Here is a 12,661-nt window from a genome sequence, read left to right on the forward strand (position 1 = left end):
GTCTTCGGAAGTGCTGGATTTATTGGACAGAATCTCGAGCTTTTCTGCCTTCTTTCAGCAGAATATTTCTGCAAAAAGACAATCATCCATTCCGCCTACCATATTGGGTCAAGAGTGTTTAGTTAGAACGCACCATACTTTAATGATGTAGAGATAATTATATAAACGTTGACCTGATTTACTGTCAAAAATGTCCGAATACCGAAATCGAGAGAAAATACTATTCTAGAATTTCGGGGTAGCAGAAGCAAGTTGCAAAAGTTTATTTAAACAAGACCAGAAGTTGAAATGGTTTCTAGTATTTATGCACTCGATAGCAGTGGAAAAGCCTACTTCAAAGAACAATGTTTTCACGTTCAGTGAAGGGAGCTCCTAATTTAGACTATTTCACACCGAGACAGCCAGTCATTGGCAGCTTTATCAGATACAAGAATAATTTAGAAACTGAAAATGAACCTCCAGCTCTATTTAAGCCTTTGAAAATTAGATCGTTAGTCATACCGAATAGAATTGCAGTGGCACCTATGTGTTTATATTCGGCGGATAACTTCAAACCTACCGATTTTCATCAGGTCCATTACGGGTCTTTGGCAAGTCGAGGGCCAGGCTTAATCATTGTAGAATGTGCCGCCGTGGAGAAAAATGGTAGAATTACAATGAATGATCTGGGTTTGTGGACGGAGGATCAAGCAATTAAGCATCGTGAAAAGATTGTAAATTTTGCACATTCCCAAAATTCAATAATTGGTATTCAACTAGGACAATATAATGTTTCTTATGAAACCGGGCAGAGTGAAGTCATAAGAGAACCACATAATTTATCTTCTGCGGAGATCAAGCAAATGATAAAGCAATGGGGTGATGCATCAGAACTTGCAATAAAAACGGCAGGTTATGATTTTATTGAAATTCAAGCTACGCACGGACATATGCCCGATACGTTTTGTTCGTCTTTATTAAACAAGAGAAACGATGAATATGGGGGGTCTTTTGAGAATAGAACTAGATTTTTGATTAAAGTTGTCGATGAGATTAGAAGTAGAGTACCAGCGGAAGTACCCATCTTTGTCAGACTTCCTGACTGTGAGAAATCAGAAAGCGCTGCAGCATGGAAGCAACCGGACACAATCAAATTAACTCTTGCTTTGGGGCAACATGGCATTGATGTATGTGACTTTGTATGTGTCAATAAAGGAGATCTAAACCTGCAGGGGTATTGTATCAAAAGAGAATTCTTTACTAAATTGAAAGAAGCACATGCAGGAAAGTCAAATGTCATTTTTGCCTCTATTGACAAGATATCATCTGCTTCACATGCCGAAGAAATATTGAAGTCGGGATTACAGGACATGGTTTTAATTGGTACTCCATTTTTGAAAAACCCAGGATTGGTTACCCAATTTGCTGCTGAGCTCAATATATGTATTGAGGAGGCCGTGCAATATTCTTGGGGATTCTACCCGTCTGAGAAACATTTAGCTTCAAAATGACCTCTTGGGCAGTTCATCAAATTTTCCTTTTAATTACTCCTAGAAAAATCCTATATTATAAAAATAATATACCTTATATAATACAACTTTGAAAGTGCTTGCCGGGTATAGGGACCCAGTCTTGTGAATATCCATAAAATTAATTGTCCAATGTAAAATAAAGAGCAAAGAAGAAAAAGTCAAAGGGGAGCTTTTTGTTTCGACTAAGGTAGAAGAACACCTTCTTTGCTGAAAATATTTTCTATCTCAGTTGTCAATCTCAAAACGGCTTTAGAAGAACCAGATTTTTTTCTTATCAAAACAGAGGAAGATTCACCGTTCGATGTCACCTTTATTTCAAAATTAGTTGAACGTAATGATAAGATATTGTCACTTGATAATTTACCTGATATAGTCATGGTACTTGACACGGACCTGACATTTTTTAAGCCATACTTGGACCATCCGTTAAGTAGACGTCTTAACCCATCAAATACTTGTCTAGCGGCTATATTTGTGACTAGAACCTTTTCCGTCTCAGCTTTTGACTTATTTGACGAGATGGAAGATCCAGAAAACTTCCTAAAGAAGGACACACTCCTCTTTTTTTCTTGATCAGATTCTCTTTGTTTTGGCGCCACTACCTCGGGTTTCTTTTCCATTACTGGTCTTTTATCATGTTCCTGGTCTTTTCTAGTCTTCTGAACCTCAATCGGCGAAACGTTTTTAGGCTCTTCAATCACAGCTTCAGGTATCATTGATTTGATTTCTTTTTCAGGCTTTTCATTATCAGATGAAATAGTCTCCATAAATTTATCGCCTTTAACTGGTCTCTCTAGAAGTTGAGGCTCAATAGGAGATGAAGTTTGATAAATACCCAATCCAGCTTTTCCATCAAGTGGTGGCAAAACTGGAAGCTTATTCTGAATGTCCCTTGATGGCTCAGTTGAGTCTTCTTCCTTTTTATTGAATCTGTCTGCGAAATTCAACTTCATACCAGAAGGTTTTTCTGCTGCATCTAAGTCAGCCACCTCATATAATTTATCATCGTTCGAGCTATTACCAGTATACTCTGCTTCTTCGTTGACAGTTTCAAATATAAATTCAGAATCGCCAGCACTGTGAGGTGTTGGTGTTCTTTGACCTAATTCGGTGCCTGCTTCAGTATTTTTCAATATGTCTACGAGGTTAGAGAATGACTGTCTGGTCGAGTACATCGAAAGTACTGACAACCTTCTGTTGGAAGTGGTGAAGTGTCTTGACTTTCTCGTGAATTGTGGAACCCTAATATCAGAAATTTTGCTCACTTCTGCAGTACTGGAATTCAATGCAGCGGTGCCTACAGCATGTTTAGGTAGCTCGTCAGAGCTTTTGTTTTCAGTAGTGAGTTTTTGAACAGTAGGAGGTTGCATAACTCTTTTTTCTGCGGCTTTTAGTTCACGATTAATATCAAAAGATGAACCTAAGAATTTGGATCTTCTTATTGTTTCAAGGATCATCTTTTCGGTATCTAGTTTCTTATTGGGAACTGGTTCATCTGGAGAAATTGGTTTCTCCTCAGTAGGAGACTGTTCGCTGAAGAACAGACCTGGATCAAGTCTTGAAATTGGTCTAGTTTGCAAAGAGAAGTTACGTTGACGTAGTAGATTGTCATTAACTGTTTCCTTCGATAGTGGGACGGATACTGACCTATAATTATCTTCATTTTTCTCTTGATTTGGTTCGACATCTCCTTTCAAATCAGCACGTAGATTCTCAATTTCCTCATCCATCTGTCTTTGGAGTTGCAGTTGTTGAGCTTCAAATTTTTTTTCTTCATTTAATTTATGTAGCTCTTCTTCCTCCCGTCTTCTTCTTTCTTCTTCTTCACGTTCTTTTGCTAGTCTGACCTTGCGAGCCAGCTCTTCCTTCTCCTTTCTAATTTGTTCATATTTTTCATGCTCAAAAATTTCGTCAATCAATGTAGCAAAATCTGAACTTGTTCTTTTTGTTTCCTTCTCAATGTATTCCCAATCATCATCTTCCGACAATTTGGCATATGTTGCGATTAATTTGGTGGTGATTGAGCCACGTTTCATGTTTGCCATAACGGATAACCTTTTGCTAGATCTGGAAGCTCTTTTATTTTTAGAAAGAATTGACTGTCTGTCAGTATTAATCATCGAAGTTCTTTTATTTCTGTGTGCAGGTGTTGGTGAGGAATTATTACTATTGGATTTATCTGCAATCATAGAAAGTTTCTTATTCATCGAAAATTTCTTTGATGCAGGAGTAGTCGTAGTACTTGAAGAAGCGCTTAAATTATTATGAACGACTGATGATAATCTGTTGAATGACGCAGGTTTTTTGTGAGATGATGAAACACTAATCATGGATATTCTATTTTTTCTACGTTGAGGCGTAGATGCCTTTTTAGCTGGTGATCTAGAAACAGAGGAAGTTATGGATTGTCTTTTTCTTATTTGTTCATTCTTGAAGTTTTCTTTCTCTGAATCGATCTTAAAACGATCTAATAAAGCATATAAAGTCTTTTCAGCATTTGCACCAGGTTCTTTTAATTTTGATATTATTTCATTTACGTCTCTACCATGCCAAAGGACAACCAAGTTTTGTAAGATTGTTTTATCAATTGTAGAGTTATTATCAGATAAAGGATTTAAATAGGTGTCCTCCCTAGGAAGATTTCTAATACTTTTGGAGTCTTTAATACTTGGATATTTTTGTAAAAGGGGATGCTTCAATATGTCTCTCGCTCTTATTCTTTTCTCTGGATCTACAGTTAAAATCTTTGCTAAAAGGTCTTGGGCTTCATGTGATATTTCGTCATCGGAAGGCATTTCAAATTCACCGCTCTGGACTTTTAGCAAAAGATTTCTGATGTTACCATCTTCCTCATCAAAAGGTAATCTACCAGTTAATAAAGCGAACAAGATCACACCGCACGACCAGACGTCACTGGCAAACCCATGATATGGTATACCTGAAACAATCTCGGGAGCTGCATAATGTGGTGAACCACAAGATGTTTCTAGTAGTTTATCTTCAGTTTCCAAAGCAGCCATACCAAAATCTGCAATTTTGATATTATATTTGTGATCTAGTAATAAATTTTCTGGTTTTAAGTCACGATGGACAATACCGAGAGCATGACAATATGATATACCAATTATTATTTGTCTGAAAAATCTAATAGCCTCCTGTTCTTGTAATGGCCCCTTCTCTACCAACAAATTGAATAATTCACCCTTTTCAGCATATTCTAAAACCATGTATAAGTTCGAATTAGTCTCCCAGACATCATATAACCTCAGTACATTTGGATGGTTCAATAATTTCATTATAATAATTTCACGTTCAATCCCGTAAGGTAACGCATCAGGTGTAGTTAGCGAACTACTTTGGGCTGAATTATTGTTAAACACAGACTTGGATATCACTTTTATAGCGGCTTGTTTTCCAGTTGTCTTGTTGTGAGCTAGTTGCACTTTACCAGTACTACCAAGACCCAGTGTTTCGCCCAGTTTCCATGGACCTAATTGGTCACCTTTTATTGATGGTAAATTATTACTAGCTGTCATTTATCAATATTAAATATAGAAGCAAAGTCTCGGGGTAATTGTGCTGTAATTAATATCGTTTCTTAAAGTTGAGTTCTTGAAGTATTAATGAAATGAAGATGATGAAAGTGCAATGAAAGCTTGCTTTCTTTTATTTGGCGTCAATTTTTTTTTTCTCTTTCACCACTTAATGCATCTGCTATAAAAATTTGACATTCTCGACTAGGAACGCGAAACAGTCAAAAACTTACGCGTCTCCTGCATAGTTAATTAATTGAATTTCCCAATAAAGAATAGAAAATGGCACGAGTGTTTGCTGATGGATGGCTTCAAGATGGGTAGTCGAGGTAGATCGTTGAACGGTTCTAAAGAGTCCAAGTCCTGTTTGAAGTTATAAAGGCCGTTCTTTCATATAGTTAAGTTATTTTATAATTAATTAGATACATAAACATATATAACTTGAGTTTCTGTTGGGAATGTAGAAGGGGAGGGAGTCGTAAATGAGGGAATGATATAAAAGAAATAAGGGAGGGGTTCCTAGTGAGCACCACCAATTTGTTCTCTGTGAGCTTCAATGATATCATTATCTTCCATATCTAGATCGTCAGGAGTTTGGTCCGGTTGGATTCTGATACCGTCGTATAAGAATCTCAATGAGTCCATTTCTTTACCTTGTCTCTTGGCGAAAGCCTCCATTAATCTTCTCAAGGGAGTAGTTCTCTTAATTTTGAAAAAAATCTCTGAAGAACCATCAGAAACTTTTAAATTGATGTGAGTCTCCGTCTTGACGTCTGGCTTAACATCTGGTTTAACTTCTGGAGTACTGGATTCTGGTGCGTCAGACATGATTTGTCGTTATATGCGTTTACGTGCAATTAAAACAACACTTTCGGTTAAAAGACTTTGAAAGCTGTTCAAACTCTTGTTTTTTCTTCAATCAGTATCCTGACAATTTCACGCTTTCATTACAGTATAAGTTTGGTTGCGGGTAACGCGTATCACGTGATAGCATGCACTGTGGTGTTTAATATGTTCATTTTAATTGTATATGATATTTATTGAAAGACGTAAAGGATGTTAGTACCTTAGCTCAAGTAATTCTAATATTGAGCAGTATCAAGGAATATTTAGCTGTTCGTTTTTTTTCTGTTTTTTTTATTTAGTTAAAGAATTAAGTAATTTTAAGATTGTTATTGGAAGTCTTGAAAGAGGTCATAACATAGAAGCAAAAAACAATAATTGTATGATATATTGATTTCAAAAATACTAAGGTATAATTCGTATAGTAAGAATATGGCCACGAACAAGAGGGTCATGACAAATGCTTGTTGATATGGTAGTAATGGCGTGATGACAGAAAGTAGAAGTATCGTCGCTCACCAAAAAGAATAGTCCACGTAAATTAGGGCTGCACTTAGGTCTGGACATAACCTTTTTGCTATGAACACTGCAACCGTTCTCAGATGCCTAAATTTAATTACGATTTAGGCCATTTTTTTATTCTCAAGGGAAGATGCTTTGAGGGCCTCATCTTCACCGAACGTCATTACATTCTTGATATATACCGTTTGAAAGGATTGTATACGTTGTAATCATGGAAACATTTAAGATAAGCAGAGTTCAAAATTACTAGTTTTAACGGATGGCCGTTGGCCAACAAACTAGAAATATACTTTGGCGTTTATTGTGTATTAGGACAAATATCAAGATAAACGATGAATGGCTCCATCCCAAAGCTTGCCAATAAAAACTTTATACTTTTGCAATCCTGTCAATATTGATAAAATGGACGGACCCTTCATATAATGACTAGCATATCTTCTACTATATATCTGTATGGATCGCGCCAAAGCGATTTCGGTTGTCATTTAAACTTAGAAAGCGTCACCGCTGTTAGTCCACAATGCATGACGAAATAAACATTTTCGAAAATGAATAAATTCACATATATATATATAAGCAGGAAAGGAGAAATTTCGATTATTAAATGCCATGGTGTCGTATCTACAAGAGTTTTGATTATATTATCTACAACAAATCCATTCACCATGAATCCATAGTTGATTAAAAACTATTATCCTGCCTCACCTCTGGGATTGCTAAACCGCAATATAAAAAAGCAAACAAAACAAGACCCGGTTATTCACGGAATCTAAATATCGGGTATTCGCGGGAAAGAACCAGTATAAAGAACTACGAAAACAAGAGGTGATGGAGACCTTCGTGCGATTATTTACTCTTTCCGTATCTGGCTTTGGAGCTTATCTCTGAGCGTCATGCTTTTTTACTCTCCTCTCCACGGCGATAATAACGCCAAAAAAAGGAAAGAGAACAGAAAAAAGGAAAGCGAAACAGCTATCTTTTTCCGCCTTCGTTTCCACGGCTGGTTGACAAATGGTGGTCGCTCTCTTTACTGTGACACTCAGAAAACGACGCAGGTTTATCACTACCATCACTTTTTTTTCCTCATCGAATTTGCGTTTCCTAATGTTTGTTCCCTCATTGTCCCCATTTCAGAGTCCTGCATCAAATTTCTTTATACCCCTACAGGGTTATCATAATTCAGACATACGTAAGAGGGCCTCGGTTTTCAATGTGCGCCGGATTATATCAGCTTTCTTCCTCAGAGGTCCTGTTACTGAAGGAGATAATAACGAAGACCTCAAATTTCCAATTGGTAAGATTAAAAATTGTCGAATATTCTCCGCTCCAATTTTTCAAATCCCACTCCATTTTAATCGAATCAATCAAATCAATTAGCAGGTTTCCCTCTTATCAGTTTGATAATCCCTTGGTCAAGTGGGATCAGGTGGGAAAAGGAAAAAAATAAAATTATTAACAATCAGCTTGCGTAAGCGTATGTCAAGAAATTTTTGACGTCGATCCATTTATAAAAGCTGAATATTTCAACTGTTTCTTTTTTCTTGGCACGTTTTCCCACTTTTTAATCCAAATTTATCATTAATCACTTCTTATAAATTCATTTTCATCAACTTATTTCATTCATTCAATCAACAAACACCTTTTTCTCTTTCTATAATTTATTCATTTGTATTTTCTCCATAATAATAAGCTCATATTCTAGTAAAAAAGAAAAAGAAAAATGTCTTCCTCTTCAAATCAAAAGGATTCAGATCGCATATCTTTTAGTACTGAATCTAAATATGAAATGAAGGAAATTACAAAAAATTCTGACGCAAAAAGTCCAGAACAAGATAATATCGTCGAATACTTCGAAAATACTACAGGTATACCAGCTGCTGTGAATGATTCTGACTCTGATTTCGAGTATAACGGTAAAAAGAAGATTCTGCCTTCTTTTAACATTAAGCAACCTCATTTAAGAAAATTAATCGATTCTTTCAGGAGAGCTGAAGATATTGACGCACCAACTAATCGTGACATCGAAAACGAATTGACTACCACTCTTTCTCCTTTGTCTGCCACCAAAGATCCTCAATTTGCTCCTCACGCGGAAGAAAAAGATGATCATTTACAAAAGACTATTAAGCCTCGTCATGTTTTGCTCATGTCTTTAGGTACTGGTATCGGTACTGGTTTACTGGTCGGTAATGGTTCTGCTTTGCATAAAGCAGGTCCAGGGGGTCTTGTTATCGGTTACGCTATCATGGGATCTTGTCTTTATTGTATCATCCAAGCATGTGGTGAAATGGCCGTCGCTTACAGTGGGTTACCAGGTAATTTCAACGCGTATCCTTCTTTTTTGGTCGATGAAGCATTTGGTTTCTCTGTCGCTTGGGTTTACTGTCTTCAATGGTTATGTGTTATGCCTCTAGAATTAGTCACTGCATCAATGACAATTCAATATTGGACGACCACAGTCAATGCAGATGTTTTTGTTGTTATCTTTTACGTTCTAATTATATTCATCAATGTTTTTGGTGCCAAAGGTTACGCTGAAGCAGAATTTTTCTTCAATTCATGTAAAGTACTGATGATGGCAGGTTTTTTCATATTAGCGATTGTTATCAACACTGGTGGTGCAGGTAATGATGGTTATATTGGCGCCAAATACTGGCATAACCCAGGTGCATTTAGAGGTGACAAATCCATTGATCGTTTCAAGGACGTAATGTCCACTTTCACGACAGCTGCATTTGCCTTTGGTGCATCAGAATTCATTGCCATCGGTGCTAGTGAACAATCCAACCCACGTCGTGCGATTCCATCTGCTGCCAAGACTATGATCTACAGAATTTTATTCATTTTCTTAACCTCAATTACTTTAGTCGGTTTCTTGGTTCCTTACAATTCAACAGAATTGATGGGTTCCGGAAGTGCTGCTACAAAGGCTTCTCCCTACGTTATTGCTGTTGCTTCTCACGGTGTTAGAGTCGTTCCACATTTTATTAATGCAGTCATCTTATTATCCGTGTTATCAGTGGCTAATTCCGCATTCTACTCCAGTTGTCGTATCTTATATTCCTTATCTCAACAAGGCTATGCACCAAGTTGGTTTAACTATATCGATAGAGAAGGTAGACCGGCTAGAGCAATGATTATGTCCGCTTTGTTCTCTGTTATCGCCTTCTGTGCATGTTCATCCAAAGAAGAAGATGTGTTCACTTGGTTATTAGCTATTTCAGGTTTATCTCAACTATTTACATGGATTGCCATTTGTGTGTCACACATTAGATTTAGAAGAGCAATGAAGGTACAAGGAAGATCTGTAGATGAAATCGGTTTCAAATCTCAAGTAGGCGTATGGGGATCATCCTATGCAGCCATCATGATGACATTAGCTCTAATTGCAGAATTCTGGGTCTCCATTGCACCAATTGGTGAGGACCATTTGGACGCTCAAAATTTCTTCGAAAATTATTTGGCCATGCCAATTTTAATTGTCCTCTATTTCGGATACAAGATATGCAAAAGAGACTGGAAATTGTTTATCAGAGCAAAGGACATCGATTTAGTGTCTCATAGAAAGATATACGATGGTGAACTTATCAAACAAGAAGAAGAAGAATTTAAAGAAAGACTAAGAAACGGCCCATTCTGGAAAAAGGTCGTTGCATTTTGGTGTTGAATCATATCATATATCTACATATAAACTTTTGCATAACTTATTTATTTAATGATATTCTATTTCTAAAAGAGATTCTTGACTCTCCCCCATCTTGACAACGGAGGTATTCCCGATTGGCTTCGTTCCAACAAATATAAGATCTGTTTCTTTAGCAGTGTGACGTAATGCTTCAACAGAACACGATGACAGATCTCTCGATCAGTATTTAGGCAGACAGCGACTAGATATAATCGCATTCATCATTTTGTGGAAGGCGCCATCTGTTCTTAAGAATATAAGTTTTTTATAAATTCTTCTCGGTTGCTCTCGTTCTCTTCAATCTAAGCGATGATTAAATTCGCTCGAGTACGTACTTTTTCTATAATCTGGGGGGTACCCTTTTCTGGTAATAATTCGGTAAATCAAATTTATTATATAAAAATACGGCATTGTTGAACATATGTGATATACTGTTTTCTACTAATTAGTTAAAGTTAATTAGAGCTAAGTCGAGATAATTTTGTGGAAATATGTCTTCATCAAATAATGCCGACAAGGACGACTTCATAGATAACTCAAATGTGGAGTACGAGTTGAAAGATGCCTCAAAATTGAGACGAAGGAGCTTTAATGATCTTGAAAATGAAAATATAGTCGAATATTTTGGTAAATCTACCGACCAGTCTAGCTCCAATGAAGATCTGTCGTATGCAGGTAGAAAAAAATGGTATGAGCTAGGGGTGAAAGAGCCTCATCTTAAGAGATTTATTGATTCTTTCAAAAGAGCAGAAGAAGGTACTGAAGAAACGAAGCATATGGAAACTGAGCTAACCACCACCTTGTCTCCTCTATCTGCAGCCATAAAAGAGCATGACGTTGCTATTACAAGCAAAGAAGAGGATGCTCATCTACGTAAATCTATCCAACCTCGTCATGTGTTGATGAGTTCTCTTGCTACAGGTGTTGGTACCGGTTTACTGGTTGGTAACGGTTCTGCTTTACACAAGGCTGGTCCTGCAGGATTAGTCATAGGTTATGCTATTATGGGTACATGCTTGTACTGTATCATTCAAGCTTGTGGTGAAATGGCCGTATCGTATAGTAACCTGCCAGGTAATTTTAACGCTTATCCAACTTTTTTGGTAGATGAAGGCTTTGGATTTGCTGTGGCTTGGGTATACTGTATTCAATGGCTATGCGTTATGCCATTAGAACTGGTTACAGCGTCTATGACCATAGATTATTGGACCACCAAAGTAAATAATGACATCTTCGTGGTTATTTTTTATGTTTTAATCATTTTAATCAACGTTTTTGGTGCGAAAGGGTATGCGGAGGCCGATTTTTTCTTTAATACCTGCAAAGTTTTGATGATTACAGGGTTTTTCATTTTAGCAATAATTATCAATGCTGGTGGTGCAGGCACAAGTGGCTACATTGGTGCCAAATATTGGCATGACCCAGGTGCATTCAGAGGTGACAGAAGTATCGATCGGTTCAAAGATGTTATGGCAACTTTCACAACAGCTGCATTTGCATTTGGTGCATCAGAATTCATTGCCATCGGTGCTAGTGAACAATCTAATCCACGTCGTGCCATTCCATCTGCAGCTAAAATAATGATTTACAGAATTTTATTCATCTTCTTGAGTTCCATTGCTTTAGTGGGATTTTTGGTTCCTTACGATTCTTCCGAACTGATGGGCTCTGGAAGTGGAGGTACTAAAGCGTCACCTTATGTCCTTGCAATTTCTTCGCATGGTGTTAGGGTTGTTCCACATTTTATAAATGCAGTTATTTTATTGGCCGTTCTATCAGTGTCTAATTCTGCTTTCTACTCCAGTTGCCGTATTTTATTTTCTTTATCACAACAGGGATACGCGCCACAATGGTTCAATTATATTGACAGAGAAGGTAGACCTGCCAGAGCTATGATTATATCGATTTTGTTTGGTATCATCGCATTCTGTGCATGCTCATCAAAAGAAGAAGAAGTTTTTACATGGCTATTGGCTATTTCTGGTCTGTCACAAATTTTTACTTGGATGGCAATCTGTCTTTCCCATATTAGATTCAGAAGAGCAATGCATGTTCAAGGAAGGTCTATCAGCGAGTTAGGATTTAGGTCGCAATTAGGTGTATGGGGTTCTGTCTATGCTGCTACCATGTTATTTTTAGCATTGATTGCAGAATTCTGGGTATCAATTGCGCCAATTGGTGAGGATCATCTTGACGCTAAAAGTTTCTTTGAAAATTATTTGGCAATGCCAATTTTAATTGTCTTTTACTTTGGTTACAAGATATACAACAGAGATTGGAAGTTGTTTATCAGAGCGAAAAATATTGATCTAATAACACACAGAAATATCTTCGATGCTGAAATCATCAGGCAGGAGGAGGAAGAGTATAGAGAACAGTTAAAAAATGGCCCCACCTGGAAAAGATTAGTACACTTTTGGTGTTAGAAAAAGAAAATATATATATATATATAAATATTCATTTTACATTATTATGTATTTAAATTTTATTGACATTTCGAGAAAGAGAATTATCTCAGATAGAAATCAATGGTCTTTCACCGTTATTCATAATTGTTATCCTTCTAT

At 36.9% G+C, this 12,661-nt stretch overlaps 5 protein-coding genes across 5 annotated transcripts; 3 read left to right on the forward strand and 2 right to left on the reverse strand.

The window, feature by feature from the left end:
• Positions 1–344: 344 nt before the first annotated feature.
• KAFR0D04090 (uncharacterized protein) lies at positions 345–1,490 on the forward strand (the record flags this gene model as incomplete). The annotated part of the gene is made up of 1 exon (XM_003957143.1): positions 345–1,490. The coding sequence occupies one exon, from the start codon at positions 345–347 to the stop codon at positions 1,488–1,490; it is 1,146 nt and encodes a 381-aa protein (XP_003957192.1).
• Positions 1,491–1,693: 203 nt separating this feature from the next.
• GIN4 (protein kinase GIN4) lies at positions 1,694–5,047 on the reverse strand (the record flags this gene model as incomplete). Its single annotated transcript, XM_003957144.1, has 1 exon — positions 1,694–5,047. The coding sequence occupies one exon, from the start codon at positions 5,045–5,047 to the stop codon at positions 1,694–1,696; it is 3,354 nt and encodes a 1,117-aa protein (XP_003957193.1).
• A 516-nt stretch (positions 5,048–5,563) lies between these two features.
• SMT3 (SUMO family protein SMT3) lies at positions 5,564–5,872 on the reverse strand (the record flags this gene model as incomplete). The annotated part of the gene is made up of 1 exon (XM_003957145.1): positions 5,564–5,872. One exon carries the CDS (start codon positions 5,870–5,872, stop codon positions 5,564–5,566), a length of 309 nt encoding a protein of 102 aa, XP_003957194.1.
• Positions 5,873–8,129: 2,257 nt separating this feature from the next.
• KAFR0D04120 (amino acid permease) lies at positions 8,130–10,076 on the forward strand (the record flags this gene model as incomplete). The annotated part of the gene is made up of 1 exon (XM_003957146.1): positions 8,130–10,076. One exon carries the CDS (start codon positions 8,130–8,132, stop codon positions 10,074–10,076), a length of 1,947 nt encoding a protein of 648 aa, XP_003957195.1.
• A 509-nt stretch (positions 10,077–10,585) lies between these two features.
• On the forward strand, positions 10,586–12,520 carry KAFR0D04130 (amino acid permease; the record flags this gene model as incomplete). Its single annotated transcript, XM_003957147.1, has 1 exon — positions 10,586–12,520. One exon carries the CDS (start codon positions 10,586–10,588, stop codon positions 12,518–12,520), a length of 1,935 nt encoding a protein of 644 aa, XP_003957196.1.
• Between the last annotated feature and the right edge of the window lie 141 nt (positions 12,521–12,661).

This window comes from Kazachstania africana, chromosome 4 (assembly GCF_000304475.1).
Source record: "Kazachstania africana CBS 2517 chromosome 4, complete genome".
Classification (NCBI taxonomy): Eukaryota; Fungi; Ascomycota; class Saccharomycetes; order Saccharomycetales; family Saccharomycetaceae; genus Kazachstania; species Kazachstania africana.